Source organism: Mirounga leonina, unplaced genomic scaffold (assembly GCF_011800145.1).
Source record: "Mirounga leonina isolate KUSES-001 unplaced genomic scaffold, KU_Mleo_1.0 Mir_176, whole genome shotgun sequence".
Lineage (NCBI taxonomy): Eukaryota > Metazoa > Chordata > Mammalia > Carnivora > Phocidae > Mirounga > Mirounga leonina.
Window position 1 is genome coordinate 17,866,951 of NW_023270454.1, and position 18,563 is coordinate 17,885,513.

General features: G+C 39.0%; 1 protein-coding gene across 3 annotated transcripts in view; it reads left to right on the plus strand.

The window, feature by feature from the left end:
- The window catches only part of SH3RF1 (SH3 domain containing ring finger 1), a 178,528-nt gene that overhangs the window by 112,261 nt on the left and 47,704 nt on the right, over nucleotides 1–18,563 (plus strand). For all 3 annotated transcript variants that reach the window (XR_004682389.1, XM_035022728.1, XM_035022729.1), the window contains exons 3-4: nucleotides 292–567; nucleotides 1,383–1,478. Coding sequence is in view for 2 of the 3 variants with exons in the window: in XM_035022728.1 (XP_034878619.1) it covers nucleotides 292–567; nucleotides 1,383–1,478 (372 nt within the window). In the remaining variant the exon portion in view is untranslated. The remainder of the gene's footprint in view (nucleotides 1–291; nucleotides 568–1,382; nucleotides 1,479–18,563) is intronic.

An 18,563-nucleotide genomic window follows, 5' to 3' on the forward strand; every position in this document is an offset into this window, starting at 1 on the left:
CCTTTGCACAGCATGCTCGTGTCTTTGCTGGTGCTGTCCCCTCTGCTTTGAATGCCTCACTTTTCTCTTTTATTCTTCCACTCCAGCTTTGCCTGGCTAACTCCTGTGTTTCCTTGAAGACTTGGCTCATGTGTCATCACTTCCTCCCGGAGGGGTTTCATTTTCCCACCCACTAAACTCCAGAGACCTGCATGCTATGTCGAGTTGATTTTGACTAAAAATTATAATACAGTTAAATTTTCAGACATTTTTGGACCATCCTTTAATTAAAAACTCATCTTTTTCCTTAAGGGTATACCTCAGTTACCTTGTGCCAAAGCGTTGTACAACTACGAAGGGAAAGAGCCTGGAGACCTTAAATTCAGCAAAGGTGACATCATCATTTTGCGGCGACAAGTGGATGAAAATTGGTATCATGGGGAAGTCAACGGGATCCATGGCTTTTTCCCCACAAATTTTGTGCAGATTATCAAACCGTTACCTCAGCCCCCACCTCAGTGCAAAGCACTTTATGACTTTGAAGTGAAAGACAAGGAAGCAGACAAAGATTGCCTTCCATTTGCAAAGGTAAATTTAGAATGAGATTTTCTGTTTGTCAACTCTTCCTTCGGACCTGGATACACAGGAATATGGCTTGTATTTCCTTTTGTAAAAAGATAAAATAGTTTTAGTATTTCACTGTGCTTTTAAAAATACCTGGAAGCAGTTTTCTTAAAGTCATAAAAAAATAATTTTGTGCATAGGCTGTTCTTATATGAAAGATAATTTTGGTTGATGTTCTGTGTGTTATCATTTTCATATTTAGAGCCTAAATGTAATTCTAAGCCACTTTACAGGATGTGTGTGCCACTCAGGGATTTTAATTTACTGAATTATGAATAACAAAATGAAACATCATTATTTCCTTATTTTATACATAAATTTCTCTGCTGAAAGCACACAGGAGTATATCTACTGAATTGATAAAACGCTTTAGAACTTTAAGTAGATAAACACAATACTGTTTTTTTTTAAAAAGAAAAGCAGTAGGATATGCATTTAAATGGGCATTTGGTATATTATCAGAGAGAACATGAGAAGAGCCTGAGAATCAATCTAAAACAGAAGCTCAAGAGCCTGGGATGGGTAGCATTTGAAGTTGTAAAAAGCAGCGAGCCCCTGTATAGAGGGAGTACATAGTTTTACAACTGTCTGAAAGGACCAACTGTTTGATTGATAATGGCCACTTAGTTTGTGACAACATTGGATTCATGTACTAAAGACATGTTATAGCATTTTAATTCATGTACTCTTAAAACTTGGGTGGCCCCTTTATTGAAAAGGAAAATTAAATGACGAGCTTAACGTGGGATCAAGTAGACTAATGTTTGCTCTTTCTTCAGGATGATGTTCTGACTGTGATCCGTAGAGTGGATGAAAACTGGGCCGAAGGAATGCTGGCAGACAAAATAGGAATATTTCCAATTTCATATGTTGAGGTAAGTTAATCTGTAGAAAATTCAATCCTGGTAGTACTCAGCTTAGTAAACAAATCTTACTTATGCATTTTGGGTATTAAGATGTCCTCCCAGGGGCATCTGGCTGGCTCAGTCGGTAGAGCATGCGACTCTTAATCTCAAGGTCATTGGGCGTGGAGCCTACTTAAAAAAAAATTTTTTTTAGTTAAAATTTTTTTAAATTAAAAAAGAAGCCCTCACAATCATTTTGCAATATATACACAGAGCAAATCATTAGGTTGTACACCTTAAACAAATACAATGTTATATGTCAATTATATCACAATAAAACTGGGGTTAAAAAAAAAAAAAGACAAAAACCCAGCCTACAGAAGAAGGAGGAGGAGGAGGAGGAAGAGGAAGAGGAGGAGGAGAAGAAGAAGAAATCGTCTTCACCACACAAAGCACCAGGAATGCCCTGTTCCAGATCACTGGATGGATTAGGAAGAATTGCTCCATCCTGCCTACAATTACTGAAGACTCTGAAGTGTTTGAAACTCTTCACTGTGTCCCCCTGCTAAAAGCATTCCTGTGTCTTGTTAAATGTTACTGTATGCTTCCTATCAGTACCTATATTGTTTCCAGGTGTTCTATTCCATTTGCCAACTTTGGGAACAGAAGGTTGATAAGTTCTGAGTAAGGTGGGAGGTGAGTGTATGATTGTTTACTTATTTCTTTTCATTATCTGCCACATCATCAGAACTAGAACGGTGATTTGCAGAGTAGGCCTCTAATAAACATGACGTAAAAGAATGAATATTCCCCCATGTTATACCAGCAATACCTTAGTCCCTCCCCTCCCCTCCTCCCTTTTTAATCAGCTTTACTCAGGAAGGTTATGGCCAGCCTGATTCAGTGAAGTCTTTATAGAGAGTATGGTTCTGTTATTTTAAAGAATAACACAAATTAAAAATGAAATAGGATGTTACAATTTATTGTAACATTACATTATAAGCCTGCACTACATCATATGTCATAAGTATTCATGTCCTTTAGTCATAAGAATTTCTTGCTGAAAACAAATTGAAGGCATTTTTAAAGAATGAAACACAGTGCAAACAATGATACAAAGTTAGCTGAGGTCACAGAAGGATTCTAGAAGAAGTGAGTTCTTCGTGGATGTCTGTGTGATGGATAAATAAACGCTAACCAAGAGTAATAGAAAAGGTGCATTTTTATGGCAAGGAGAACATCCATGCAGGAAGACTGGCATGTGCAAGAGCCAAAAAGTAAGAGACAACAGGTGGTTTGGGGAAATTAAAAGTAATTCTGTCGTTTAAGATATCAAAGCATGTATCTTAAGCATGTAAAAAAGAAAAACCTCCATTACTTATTTTTCCATCTTTTTATCTGAGGCATTTGTTTTGGCATGATTTTGAAAACTAAAATGACAAATCCTGTCATTGTAGTTAAAGTTTTCATTAAAAATCAGTTTGACTACCGTACGCCCATGGAAAAATAATTCAAACCATGTATGAGCCTAGATTTTTATCCATATGTTCCTATTTATTGAAACATTTTTTTCTCCTTTGAAAGTAAACAACAGAAGAAAAATTCCTAACTCTCGGGCAATCCTTCCTGTATATTATTTTTATATTCTAGCTGTGGGTCATGGAAAATTACAAGCATTTCCAAGTATTTGAATAGTTACACTGAAAAGCATGGGTAAGCACGAGATTAGTAATGAAAGCTTGTCTTTACTTGTTAGGTATTATCAATATTACATGCCAATACTTGGTTTGTGATGCATGAAAAAGGATTGCTATACTTTTTTGTTATTGAGCAGGTGTAGAATTGTGCAGATAGGCGTAAAAGATCCACCCCTGGCAAATCCAGAGTCATTTTGAGTCACTCAGGTCATTAGGATTATTTATTCTAACTTAAGTTGGAAAGATAAACTTCTGCCCAAGTGGAAGGTATTTTCATTCTTCTGCCTCCTTTCTTTCAAATGAGTATTTTTCTCATTTGAACCAGAATTTTTGCCAGTTGAGACGGGATAAACAAATCATCTATCTCTAAGAGACTATGAACACTTCTTTGATGTCAGGCCATCAGATTGAAGTTTCTGGTAGGAGCAGAGCATCTGGGGATTAGTAACACCTGGTTTAGCCTTCAGGGGAATTGGGGGGCGGATTTCGATAGCAACCTATCAAAATTCAACTATTTAAATAAAGTATAGACTGTGTTACAAGCAATCTTAGATGGGGTAAAGCTAACTCTAAGGAATCAAAAACTGAGCCTTTTTCCTGAAATGGTCTTTCTCTTGCTCCGACCCATTTAGGGTCCAGACTAGCCCCAGTATAAAAACAGGCTGTGTTACAAAAGGCCAGGTGTAAAACATTCTCGTGTATCTTACAAATGTACATTTAAGTCTCCATGATTGTTAGGTGCTTCTGCTTTTTTCACAGTGCTCCAAAAACTGTTACCTTCCCCCCTCCCCCAGATGTTCTGGGAGGATCAAATGTATAACCTCTTTTGAAGGGTCTGGCACTGCTGTGTTTTATGCATAGTGGTTTGGAGCTCAGATTAGACTGTAACCCAGAATAGGGCAGAGCATAGTAATGATCAAATAAAAGAATCTCACTACTACATAAAATGAAAGAAATGAGTTCAGAATTGAATTCTGAGTCTCAGAGTGACATCTTTGATCTCCACAGGCCTGTCGGCAGAAGCGGGAACTCCCCCTCAGCTCCTGCTGGTTGGCTTTGCTAATGGAAATGCTCAAGGAACGTGGTTGTGGCAGAAACCCTACACAGAATGGGCTTAGGGATAGGATTGTGGACCTGGAGTAGAATCACGGGGTCAGGGGTTCAGCTGTGGAATTAGGGGGTGGGATAAATTGAAAGGAGCTGAGTATTAGAGGTGGGTAAAGAGAATTGAGTGGGAGGATTGAGACATCGAGAAATAGAAATGCTGCTGGAATAGTTTACCCTTCCTTCTTGTCTTCTTTCTCTTTCTCTTCTCCCTTAACATCCCATAACTGTGTAGTACAATCTGCACCTATATTAGAATAAGGTAATAAAACTGTGGTCTGGTATAGCCACAAACAAATGACCTTTTATTAAAGTACAAAATTCTTCACGGTTTGAACAGAGTGGGAGCCTCTGGTTAAGGAGAATGAGTAGGGCAAAGAATGGCTGTATAAGTGGCCTTGATTTCTTCCCTTGGAGCCTTTGTTTAGGCTCCTAAGATTGAGGTTGAGCCATAGAGGTTGTGGATTCTCTTCTGCTTAGACAGGATCTGCCTAGACTTGAGCAAGCTGGAAATTTGGAAGGGGCAGGGGTTTCTTAGGGAAATCTGGGGAATTCTTGAAGACACCATGCCAGGATATGTATAAAAGGGTGTATTTGTCAAGGACTGAATGCAGTATAAAAAAGAAATCAGTAGCTTTCTTCTTTATTTGTTCAAAAATACCACTCTTCTGCAAAATAGGATGGAAGACTTGAACAATGTCATTAATTCAGAGCTGAGTCATTCAAGTTTAGCAGTCGTTTGAACAAGTATGACATGATTCTTAGCAAGCAAAAAAGTTTGAATGAAGTAAATGCTAAATATGGGATTTGGGGTGTTCTCAACCATTGTGCATTGTAGGTTCTGGTGAACTATACATTTTTATTAATTTTATCATTTTATTTTGATTCTTAGTCATTCATTGCAAATATCACTTGCCCAGTTTTTTTTAACAGCAACAAAAAAATTATTTAGCAACCTGCTCCTCTGCTATATAGATGTAATATAAAAATAAGCATTCCTTATGTGCAGATGTAATGAAGTAGGTATAGCCCAATAGACAACTATGCTTACTCCTTAATTACTGCCAGAAAGAAGGGCTATGTTTCTCATTTTTTAGATCTCTGTCACTTCTTCTGACAGACTTTTCCTCACCACCTTATCTAAAGTAGTTCCTCCTTTGCCAGTTGCTTTACCTTCCACACCTGGTGGTGTGATTGTGAGGAAGAACTTGGACTCTGAATCCAGACGGCTGGGATTCAAGTCTTTGCTCTACCACTAAGTGTCTAAGTGACTTTGGTCCTCGTCTCTTCATTTGTACGATAGAACTACTTCATACGGTGGGTTAATTCCAACGATACTTAAAAGCAGCGCTGTAGTGCCTAGTCAGGGCTGTTTAAGTGATAGCTATGATTATTATCCCCATTGTTATTATTCCTTTATAGCATTTTATATTCTCTTCAACTATTTTGAGTTACTTGTTGATGTGGTTACTGTCTCCCTGCCCCTATCAGGAAGTGAGCTCCTAAGGGTAGCACCTTATCTTCTTTCTGGTTTACCTTGGTCCCTTGAGGTCCTTGTATAGCACCTGCCCATTATAGGCTCTCAATAAATATTAGCTCTAAGAATGAATGAACAACCTAACAACCTTTAGAGTGAAAGGTTTTAAACCAAAACCAGACTGGTTTCTAGATGTTGACAAGTTTTACATTTTTCAGCTAATACTCCCATCTTTCACTACCTAGGCATCTAGTTCATCATTGATTTATCTTAGTGTTATTTCAGGAAGTTCCATTTCTCAACGCCTAAAAGGTCTGTTGTGTGACCTTAGTGAGATTTTTTTTTCTTTTTAATTAATGAGGTTGGGTGAGTATTTGGTTGTGCCTACTTTAGAATTTTTCCAGACCAAATAATGGTAACCGTATTCTGTGGATTAGATCTTGAAGCCTTTACTGATTATTTATCTCTAATATACAGATGACTCCCTAGTACTTTCTGAGATGAATTTTCACCTTCTTAGGATTATTCCTTTGGCTCCCTTGAGGAGAGCTGGGTGACCTTATTGTCAACGTTCTTCATTTTTTAAAATAACATTATTGGGTTATAAGTGCTATACAATAAGCTACACATATTTAAAGTATACAATTTGATGAGCTGTTATTTGCTGTTTTCAACTTTTAGGAGAAAACCACAGGCAAATCTTGGGAGATGTTTCCGTGGCTAGGGAAGAGAATTAAGTGCTCTCAGCCTTAACAGGGAAAAATCATATGTGCCGGTCTCAGAAAACACAAGTGGCCTTAAGGATAGGAGTGCTAGCTTTCTCTTCTGCAGATTCAGGGAATTGGGAGGTATCATCTGTGCTCCAGGAAATAAGAGGTAGAGATTTAGGTACATAGTTGGAAGTTGCCAAGGTGACTGACCCTTGAAGGAACTCAGAATAGCAATAACTTTCTTAACCTAAAGCCTTTGCTCCAGAGAATAATAAGAGCAGAAGACCAAAATAATAGTCTTTTTTATTAGAGAGAGATAGAGAAAGGAGAGAGGGGAATGCGGGGAGGGGCAGAGGGAGAGGGAAAGAGAGAATCTTTTTTTTTTTTTTAAAGATTTTATTTATTTATTTGACAGAGAGATAGCGAGACCAGGAACACAAGCAGGGAGAGTGGGAGAGGAAGAAGCAGGCTTCCTGCCGAGCAGGGAGCCCAATGTGGGACTCGATCCCAGGACCCTGGGATCATGACCTGAGCCGAAGGCAGACACTGAACGACTGAGCCACCCAGGCGCCCGGGAAAGAGAGAATCTTAAGTAGTCTCCAGACCCAGTGCGTGAGCCCAACCTGGGGCTCGATCTCACAACCCTAAGATCATGACCTGAACCAAAATAGAGTCAGGCGCTTAACAGACTGAGCCACCTAGGTACCTCCAAAATAGTAGTTCTTGATTATTAATCTTGACTTAATAATCAGAGTTGATTGAGCAGTTTAAGAAAATATTGTATCATCTGTCTTTTTCAGTGTATTCTTTTCTTTTAAAATTACAAAGTAAAATGTTCAATTAGTTGAAAAAATTTTTTTTAGATTTTATTTATTTATTTGACAGAGAGAGAGAAAACAAGGAGGGAGAGCTGCAGGCAGAGGGAGAGGGAGAAGCAGGGAGGGCTCAGCAGGGAGCCCAATGCCGGGCTCAATCCCAGGACCTTGAGATCATGATCTGAGCTGAAGGCAGATGCTTAACTGACTGAGCCACTCAGGCACCCCTGAAATCATTTTTAATAAAAGACATGTAGGAAAATTGGGGGGAGGTTGGAGAAAATAACTATATTGCTTCACATCCAAATTTCCCCTTTAATTCTGAAGTAAATTAATTTTTATAAAAGAAACTTAGAGAAACTGTTGGGAAGTCAGAGAGGAAGAATTACTATGTTGCTTACCACACTTCTTCCTTCAGTTCTGAAGTAAATTAATTTTTACAAATGAAATTTAGAGATATTGTTGAGAAATCAATAAGGGAGAATTCTGTTGCTTAGCATCATACTTTTGTCAATAGAGAAATGCAGCAAGACTGAAGGGCACACCAGAGGCTTTTATTTGGGGTCTGAGAACTGCAATTCAAGAGACACAGATTCGAGGAGGAATTGAAAATGTGTTCCAAAGTGGGGAGAAAAGAGAAGGGCTTTTAAATGCAAGAGGGGATTTCCAGGAAAGCCACATAAATTGTTTGTCAAGATTTATGATTGGTGCTGACAGGTTGAAGCTATTCTTATCTGTACATGATTGGTTGCTAAGGGCTATCACTAAGCAAAAAGTCCATTTGTAAGTAAAAGAAAAAAGTTCATTCCTCTTGAAACGGCAGAGTTGCAGCTGGTGCCCCAGGACGCTTGTGGTTTGGCAGTGACCTGTATTTTAAAGCTTACCTTTTCTTTCAGGTGGGGACATGCAATAAGCCTTGCTTCCTTAATGGCCTCCTGGCTCCATTTTAAATAGCTCTCCTAGCGAGCCTGACTCCATTTTGATGCTTCTTTCACATTTCTCCCCTTTGATTGAGATCTTTCCTTGGAAAGATTTGGTGATCAGCTAGTAGGTCATCCAACATTAGTATAGACATCCTCAGCTCTAGGAAGGCTCATTCTTAGAAAGTCACATCCCACAGAGGAAGGAAAGTAGAGGTAGGGTGATTGGTATGTTTGAGGAGAGCTTATGACCACATTTGCACAACAGGGAGGTTTTCAGGAGACAAGGCTTAGGCATTGTCCTCACTTGAGCAGGTTATCAAATTTATGATAGGAGTATCAAGAAGTCCAAGTGAGTAGGCTTGGCCTATCGTTTGGAGTTTTCGAGCAATAATTTTGGTTTCCTGAATCATGGTACAACATTGAGAAAGGCAAAGAGTTAATAGTTGCACTAAAACAAAGAATGGATAGATTAATAAAACAATGAGTAATATTATTTGTCGTCCCTTTCTTAGGATGGTCCCCATCCCAGTTGGAAACCAGCTGAATAAATATGGAAATCTAAGGTTAAACCAGCTTCTTATTCCAGGGGAATGAGTTCCTTTTAGGGATTTGGTGAGTTTGAAAAGCTTAGTTGAATCCAGGTGCAACAGGAGGTGTTTGTGATAGCACAGACCCCTCCTTGGGTATTCAATAGGTAGTCTAAAGCTATGTGGTTGTCAGGGACCACCCAGGAAGGAAAATCTAAAGATTTCTTTTGAGCCCTAATGACTCTAGCAGTTGATCTGCCCATTTTTTTTATAGTTTGGGATAGGTGTCATATCATGTATTTGTTCCATGCAGTTCCTATCCCAGCCAGGAGCGAAAAATTCCACCAAACTGGGCTGTTTCTGAAGGGTTGACCCCTCCAGCGAGGTCACAGGCTTGGGAGTGGCCACACCTGTTGTCCTCATATACAGAGGGATCTTCATCAGGGTAATCCTCAATTATATTAAGGATTCTCTTTTGTCTTGCTGGTTTCTGGGAACCTTGAGTTATTCATTTAAGAATTGTGAGTGGAGTTGTTAAATAACCCAGGAGACATTGTCCAGGGAGTCTTCAACTATCTAAACAATCGAATGTCTATGGTTTATTTTTATATGCACAGACAAATATGTGTCCTGAAGGTACACAAAGTACACCTGCCAGTGTCTGGTTATTTATAGATTCGTTTACCAGTATGGAAGAGGGCATATGATCAAACCAGGGATCTGTATGTAGGTTAATGTAATTATTTTTTCAGGCATTGAGTGGTTTGTTTGTCCAGCCTGTAGATCTCATTTCTAGTTGGGAAAAGGTGTTAAACAGAGGGCCAGGGCAAGATATACTAGGAAGATATTTATTGTTGAGTGAAACCATTGATAAAGGAGAGTTCATGGATATTATAGGTACTTCTTCAGATAGGAGGAACCTCAAAGCATGGGGGATTTGTTTTGCCTGGCAGCAAAACTATTTTGACACGGTAAGTAGAGCTTGAAGGTGTTGTTTGATTTATGGTGCAATTCAGAAGGGATGAAAAATTATTGACAGGTATAACAAAGGGATCAGCTGTTTTACCATGGTTGGTAAGGGGCTGATGATGACATATCCAGCAATCAGATAAGTTTCTTGCTTTGGCCATAGTATGGGATAACCAAATAAGGGTACTTTTATGCCACGTTTCCCTGTTGGCTGAGGACAAAATGAGTAGGATTAGGGGAATCATCTTTGGATATAGTAAAATCAGAACTCTTTAAATAGAGTTAAACAATTGAAACCAGGAGGAATAAGAAGAAATTAAGCAGAGTGCAGTTATTGCTGTAAAAAGGAGTAGGATACCAAATATTTCATGAATGTTCATTGGCTAAAGAGTTTAATATACAGGCCTGGTCCAGATTCTTGGAAAGCAGTCTACACCAGGTGTCATTTGCTTCTAATCCTGGCTGGGTGGTCTTCAAGGTGGTCTTGTGTTCTCTGGAGACTTTTAATTTGAGGTCCCCAAAGGCTGGGCATGACCATTCAGGAGTTGATGCCCTTTTAAAATTAATCCATGAGTCAATACCCTTGAGTTTAGCATCACAAGGATTGGTTAATAATTTGGTATGGTCCTTTCTATTGGAGCTGTAAGGTATCTTCGTGGAGATGATGTTTCCAATAAACATAATCACCAAGTTGGAGGTCATGGTAATGTATGTCTTTTTCTCCTGGGAGCATGCTGTGAAAAGATTGCTCTATGAGCTATATGTTAATTTTGAGGGCTTTTATGAGTTCCTTGCAGTAGATTAAAAGGTCTTCTTTTAACAAAAGTGGTTTGTACATTCCATCATCTAGCCTCATAGGTCTGCCAGTGATCATTTCAAAGAGTGACAACCTGCTTTTTCCTGTAGGTGTGGACCTAAAGTTGAGCGGCTCTTTAAAGGATTCTGTGCGTCTTGCCAGTTGATTTTTTATAATCCTATCTGTACATTCCACCAGTCCTGAGGACTGGGGTTGGTAAGCTCACAATGAAAGTGTAGGATGGGCCAGATTTTACAGATTGAATTACCTGACCAGTGAAATGGAAACCTCTGTCATTATGGAGCTCTAAGGGAATTCCCCAAGCAAAAATACTTTTTTTCTAGTAATATTTTGCCTACTGATGAGGCTGTGGCTCTGTAGCATGGAAATGCTTCTACCCAATGAGAAAATATACAGATGATTACCCGTACAAATTTGTATCCCTAAGAAGGCAGCAACTGGATGAAGTCTATTTGCCATAAAACAAAGGGACCTGAGGGTAAGGGAAAATGTCCCATAGAGGTATGAATGAGTTTTCTAGGGTTATGTTTTGGACAAATTTGACATTTCTGGTATACTTGGGAAGGAGATTTGAGATATGGCTTCCAGTAGTACTGTTTTCCCCATAAGATCATTATGTCAGTGTTCCAATCAGTTAAGTCATGGGTATATTTATTGTTAATACAGGGAGGACTGGCCATCCATTTGGACCTACCCATAAATTGTTTTTTGGTTTATTTTATTTTTTAAAAAAAGATTTATTTATTTATTTGAGAGAGAGAGCACAAGCAGAGGGGGAGAGGGAGAAGTGGGCTCCCTCCTTCCCAGGGCCCTGGGATCATGACCTGAGCCGAAGGCAGACACTTAACGACTGAGCCACCCAGGCACCCCGCTTTTTGTTTTAAATTTGCATCCTTGTTCAACACATTTTTTCTTATTTTGTTGGGCAGCTAAATGTGCTGTTAGAAGTCCATCATATCAATAAAGGACTCAGCCAAGGTTAAGGATGTCCTGATTATATTAGGGGGTGAATTGAGGGCTGCTCTCTTGGCAGCTGCATCAGCCAGATGCTTTCTCTTACTTTCTTCTGTATTTGCCATGGAGTGTGTAGGAGTTTTTATAGGCTAGAAGTTTAGCTAATTGAATGGCTTCTTAAAGGTTTAAAACACAAGTGCTATTTATTTTTTATCTTTTGTCCAGAGGAGGTCAGAAAACCTCTTTGTTTCCAAAGTATTACAAAGTCATGGGTAACACCAAAGGCATATTGACTGCCCGTATAAATATTGGCAGTTTTATTTTGACTAAGACACAAGCTCAAGCTAATGCGTGAAGTTCTGCCTGTTGGGTGGAAGTTGCTTGGGGCATTGAGTCAGCTTCAGTTGTTCCATTTAAGGAAACAATTATGTAACCAGCCTGATACTGTCTTGTTTCATCTTTTAGGTAGGATCCATCAGGAAACCAAATTAATTCAGTATTTTCAAGAGGGGTTTCCTATAAATCAATTCAAGGAGTCAGCAGTTGGTCTGTCAATGTCAATCATGAGGAAGTTCATTTGTAGGCAAAGGAAGAATAGCAGTGTTTCATGTATTATAGCGAGCAATAGTAACATACAAAGGGGATAGTAAAAAAATTTCATAGGAGGTTAGTCTGCTTGTGGATAGATGTTGAGTGTGATGGGACTTAAGGAGGGCTTCCGCCCAGTGAGGTGTATGTAGTCAGTGGTGAACTACTATTTCTTCTACATGTGGTAAAAGGTTAGTTGGCAGCAATTGCTTGCATGCATGGAAGGAAGCCTTTGGCCACTGGGTCTAGTTGTTGACTATAGTACCCAATGGGTCAGTGCTGGCCTCCATGTCATTGAATTAAAATGCCCACTGCATTTCTCTCTTTTATGAACAAAAAGGAAGAAGTGTAATCAATAGTTAGGATGCCACAGGGCAGGAAGGTTTTGTAGGCTGCTCTTTATCTTATTAAAGGCTTTCTGTGATCCTGCTGCCCATGTAAAGGTCTCTGCTTGGTCAGCTTATGAAGGGAATATAAAGGCTGAGCCATAGCAGATAAATTTAGAATACAATTTCTACAATATCCTACCAACCCTAAAAATCCTCTGAGTTGTCTTTGGAAAAGTCAAGATAGCTTGAATTCTGTTGGGATCCAGAGAAGGCTATGGTTAGTGATCAAATGTCCCAGACACTTAACTTGGGATTTACAGAATTGAAGGTTTTCTTGAGATACTTTGTGTCCCCTTTTTTTGCTAGTTCTTGAAGGAGGTGGAGACTGTTTTTGAGAGATGCCTCTCCAGAAATTGAACACAGGAGAAGTCATGTACATATTGTAGAAGGGAAGACTGATATGGAAACTCTTTATTGGTGATGTCTGTCTTTAAGTTTTGAGAGAGTAGGTTGGACTCTCAGTGTAACCCTGAGACATTACTGTCCAAGTGTGTTGTTGTCCTCTCAAATGAAAGCAAATAGGAACTGGCTTCTGGAATTGATACGAATACTGAAAAGGGCACTACAGAAATATATAACTGTAAAGAATTTACTTTCTGGTGGTATGGCTTAGAGCAAGGTGGGAGGATTAGGCACAACTGGGTGTGGAGGTATAACTGTGTTGCTTATTGCTCTCAGATCTTGGACAAACCTCCATCCCCTTCCATGAGGTTTTTGGACAGGATAGGAGTGTTTCAAGGACTTGTATGAGAAACAGTGAGACTTTGCTTAACATATTCCTCAATAATGGGCTTAATTCCTTGAGTAGCCTCTGCATTTAATTGGTGAATATTAGGCAGGGGCTTATTTTCATCAATTTATATTTTTATTGGTAGTACATAATGAATGCAGCCAATATCAGTCACATTTTTAGACCATAATTCAGGTAGAATGAGGACTGAGTGTGGCTCCAGTGTCTCTTAGAGCTTTAGTTACCTGATTGCCAATGGGTAAGTCTGTTTTCCCCAGGGAGTTAGTCAAAAGCATGGGGGAAATCCCCTTTTGATCCTTGGAGCATGCCTATTGTTGGGAGTATTTAGGTTGGAATCCCTGGGAGGAATTACGGTTTCAGAGGCTATTGGTCTTATAGGAGCCTCTTACGTGGTAAACAAAACTTTTTCCAGTGTCTGGGCTTTTTACAGTAGTAGCAGATGCCTTTAAGGGATGGCTTGCCTGGTAGATTTTGGAAGGCAAGTTTGGTTGTTAAGTGTTGTGTTTGTAAGATCACTATTTGGGTGGCTTGAATCTGGGTACTTAAAACTTGGGTGGCTTTTTTCTTTGGATCATCTGGCTAATTGTTCAGGCAGGTTGACTAGCCTGTGAGGAGCCATAGTGGCTCAGTTAAGCTGCTTAGGTTAAACAAGTGTGCTTAGTTAGTTCTTCATTGAACCTGTTCAGGAAGGTTGAGTTAAAAAGGGTGGACATTTCATAATTAATTGAATCTAGACAAGAATACTGTTTTTAGATTCTTTCAGGGAGAGTAATCATAAATATCTTCATTAGGTTTTGAGTACATTGTTGAATCTTTTTCCAATCAATAGTTTTAGGAAAAAGTTTAGGAATCTCATTATAAAGTTTTTTTGCTAGTTTGAGAACATTCGATTGGTCACTTGCTCTCCACTTACTGAAATTCTCAAGAGGATTTTTCTAATTTACTATGTCCATCCATTCTTTAGCTCTACCGTCACCAATGAGCATGTGAATCAGTTGATAAAGACTGGAGTAACCTAGCTGTTGAGTTTGCATCGCTAGGTTAAATTCCTTCGCAAAGCTTATAGGATTATATTTAGGATCCGGGAACTCTTTAGTAATAGCTCGGAGTTCTGGTTTTGTCCAAGGAGTAGAGGTCACAGATGGGGGGTCCCTGAACCACCTTCATTCGGTTTAACCTTAAAGGGAGTGGCAAAAGCTGGTGGCTCAGGATCTGAGTCATTATTGCAAGGAAGTTCAGCTAGTGAAGGATAGAGAGGTGGTGGGCAAGCAGGAAGAGGAACAGAGGGAATACAAGCAGAGATGACAGATGAGCCTTTGGAAGACTCCTCCAGGTTAGAAAGTCTCTGAGACAGCTCAGAATTAGCCTTGGTTAATTTCAAGTTAGGATTCTGCAAGGAAGCAGTTTTGGAAGTAATTATGCATTTAGAGGCCTTGAAATATCAATGAAAATAAGCTTCCCACTTAGGCTGTTTTATCTTAAGCCTCTTTCAGTTGGCTGCGCAGGTAAACCAATTTAGGAATTTCAGAAGAGCCCCAGTAGGCCAGTTCAATTGTAAGTTATCCTGAGTAATAGCCATTCAGCATGACAAACATTTGCAGGACAAAGTTCCATAGTTTTTATATATAAAACCAGCAAGAGTTCCAGAAAGAGACTGAGCGACCCATTTTAACAGACTGTGTGCTCACCAGAGACAAAACAGGAAATCTTACAAAGGCTGGCAACATAGGACACCCAAACAGAGCCTGAACCTCAACTGAATTGGGAGGTTCTGGACCAAGAGGACTATTACTGCAACCCGAAAACACTGAGGAGATGACAGAGCACAGTGGACTCTTGCAGGGCATTGAAAATGTATTTTGAAGTGGGGAGAAAAGAAGAGGGCTTAGGCAAAGTGAGGATTTCCAATAGAGCCACAAAAATTGTCAGGAATTATAATTGATGCTGAAAAACTGAAGCTATTCTTATGTCTATATGATGAGTTGCTAAAGGCTATCACTAAGCAAAAGGTCTAAAAGAAAAAAGTTCATTTCTCTTGAAATGGCAGAGTTGCAGCTGATGCTCTAGGATGCTTATGGTTTGGCAGTGACCTATATTTTAAAGTTCATCTTTTTTTTCAGGTGGGGATATGCACAAGCCTTGCTTCCTTAATGGCATCCTGGCTCCATTTTAAATAGCTCTCCTAGCAGTACCTGCTTCGTTTTGATGTTTCCTTCACACTTTTAATTTTTAATTCTGATAACAGAACACATTGCAGTAATACCTTTTTTTTTTTTTTTTAGCACTGTGGGCTCTGTCTCTGTGCATGTTTTCTTATCAGCTTGATACAATAATTGTTATCTAGGAAAAAAACAAAAACAAAAATAATTGTTGCCTTTTGTTCTGCCACAATGATAGAGGGAAAAATGAGCACTGGTTTCTGAATTTCTAAAGGCAAAAGAGGGTCTCCTCTGGAGTCCAAGAAGAACTGCTTAATATAGATGGCTAGAGGCAACTTAACTAGACTCAGTCTGACAAAGAGGCCTTTAAATTAGATAAAGAACTTAATATTTAAGACAGTTTATGCTCCATCTATTATTCAGCAGCCTCTTTCTAATTTAAGAGTTTCCTTTTTGTTTTCTATCAGGAAAACACTCAGGGAGCTGAGATTCTAAAGATCGGTTAATGTTTATTGAATTCTCACTGCATAAATGGACGGTTTCCAGTACTCTGAGTACCTTTAAAGAACATAAAAATGCAGGTCTCCTGTAGTGCCTTCATCAGAGGCTGAGGATGACCAACTCATGTCTAACATCCACAATGATTCCGCATGGGACCCTTAAATTATTAGGCTGGCCACATCCCCCTAGACATACCCAGGGCCCTCACTAAGTTGATCTACTGATTGTTCTTGGAAAGCATGCCTTAGAATTGCTGCTTCACAGCTCATCTGGGATATTTCTTTGTCCCAACTATCTGTAGAAAGTTGACCCTTTCTTCAAGGTCCAGATGAATACTGTCATTTCTCTTGAAGTCCTTCTTTTCTAATTCTCCTCTGCAGAAATAGAACAGAACACAACAGCCTCCTTGTTTTGAACTTCTATGGTACTCAGTTCGTACCATTATAGATAGGGCACATGCTAAGAGTATAATTACATGTGTAGATGATTTACTGTTTTCCTGTGTCCTTGGGAGCCACATCTTACATAAAGAATATTTTTAATGATTTTATTTCAGTAATATAATCACATTGTGGAAAAGTTGGAAACAAATAACTCTTAGTCCCATCACATATAATTTTGATATACCTTTCCATTTTTTCCCCTTATGCTTTAATGATACTACACACATGATTTTGCCATTCTCTACATTCTTATAGTACTACTAATCATCAGGTTTTTTGACTACATAATAAACATTCTGATAGCTAAAATCATAATATAGTTAATTTTTCCCCCTCTTTTAAACTAAAGTGTCTTGTTTAGGGACACACAGCCAGTAATTGAGAAGTGAATTGTGGTCTCTATTCTGCTGTCCATTGCTGCCCCACACTTCTTTTTTTTTTTTTTTTTTTTTTAATATTTTTATTTATTTATTTGACAGAGAAAGACACAGCGAGAGAGGGAACACAAGCAGGCTGCCCCACACTTCTGCCCTGCACTAGCCTTCCAGCACCTGCAATACTCGTGTTCCTAATACTGGTACAGAACCACTGTTATTAGCAAGCTTTGCTTAAAAAGTATTTAGGACATTTTGATTTTTCATCAAGAATAATGACGGCTTTTCAAATTCTAACACCTCAAAGGTTAATTTTCAGAAATGACTCATTATTCAACAGTTTCAAATACCTGAGGTTGCCTTTTTTAAAAGAAAAACCACAAGTTAATTAAAACCATCATACTTTAAGGCCTTTTAAATGTGATTATTATTTATTAAAGTTTTACTGTATTACTGTACACATCCTAAATTTGGAAGTCACTAAGGCTTTAAGAAGCAAAATAGATTGATTTTAATTAACCAAGGGTTAAGTCCTTTCTTGTATCCTGAAGAAGATTGAATGGATGTTCTATATTCTTCTGCACATTTGTGTGCCTGTGTGTTGTGTAAGTGTCATGAACAGAAGCATCCTGATTATTAAACCACTGGGAACAAGCTTCTCTAGAATGAAATCGAATGTATTTCTGGAAAATTTTTTCTAGGTGTTGTAAAACAGTATTCCTTTTTAAATAGTGTTTAATGGATGCCTGTGTGGCTCAGTCGGTTAAGCGTCTGCCTTCGGCTCAGGTCATGATCCCGGGGTCCTGGGATTGAGTCCTGCATCGCGCTCCCTGCTCTGCGGGGAGTCTGCTTATCTCTCTCTCTCTCTCTCTCTCTTTCTTTCTCTGTCTCTCATGAATAAATAAATAAAATCTTTAAAAAAACAGTGTTTAGCGGCAGTGTACCTATTAGGCTTCACATGTGTGAAGCAAAGTTTCTCTATATGCTGAGGAGAAGGAAGATCTTAAACAAAAGTGCAGAGTCATGATGGTCAATATTCTCGGTATTTTTCTGTGTAAGATTCCTTCTTGGTGATTAGCCTTCCTCCCTACGCCTTCTCACCTCCCACTGCTTCACACATTCACACACACGCACACACACACTCTCTTCAGGTACGGGCAGGAGAAGTATTTGCTCACTGGTTTATTAACTGATTACGTATCACTATGGAATTTCTGTCCATGTGTCATTTGACACTGACAGATTTTTACTTAGAAATTAATGACAATTGCATATTCTTAACCTCCTGATACATATTCCAGATGTAGTATTACAACATCTGGTAATGAGGTCCTTGAAAATGAAATGTGTCATTGGATTGTATCCTTTTGGTTTATAGACATTTCTTATTTGTGGTGTGCTTTTGGTAAACAAATACCAAATAGAGACACACACAAATCTAGTGTATTGTTAAAGTCATAAGCACAGAGAACTGAACTGAGCCCAACTTTTAAATTATCCATTGGTCTCTCTCCTTGGCCTCATGATAAGATTATAGATCTGTTGCTTCAGAAATAACAGGTATGACTTCCTCTTTAGCGTTAACCTTCAGGGTAGAGCTTTCCTCTCTCTCTAAATCCTTCTGCATATGTTCCGCTCACATTCCTCCCGCCCCCCCCCCCCCATCTTGGTGGAGAAGTTTTTCTCTTCCTTGGCAGTTTCTCTCTCCTCCTCCCAGGCCTTTCATTCTCCAGGAACTTGGTCACATCATGTACATTTTTTCTGTTTTGCATTTTAGTTATTTGCTTTCCCCCCGTCTCCCCCTTAATGTAGGAAAATGAGCAGCTTTTTGCTCACCTCAAAACTCTTTTCTTTGACTGCATTCCCTTCAAGTTATGGTTCTACCTCTTTCCTTCCTTTCCCTGCCAAAATTCTCCT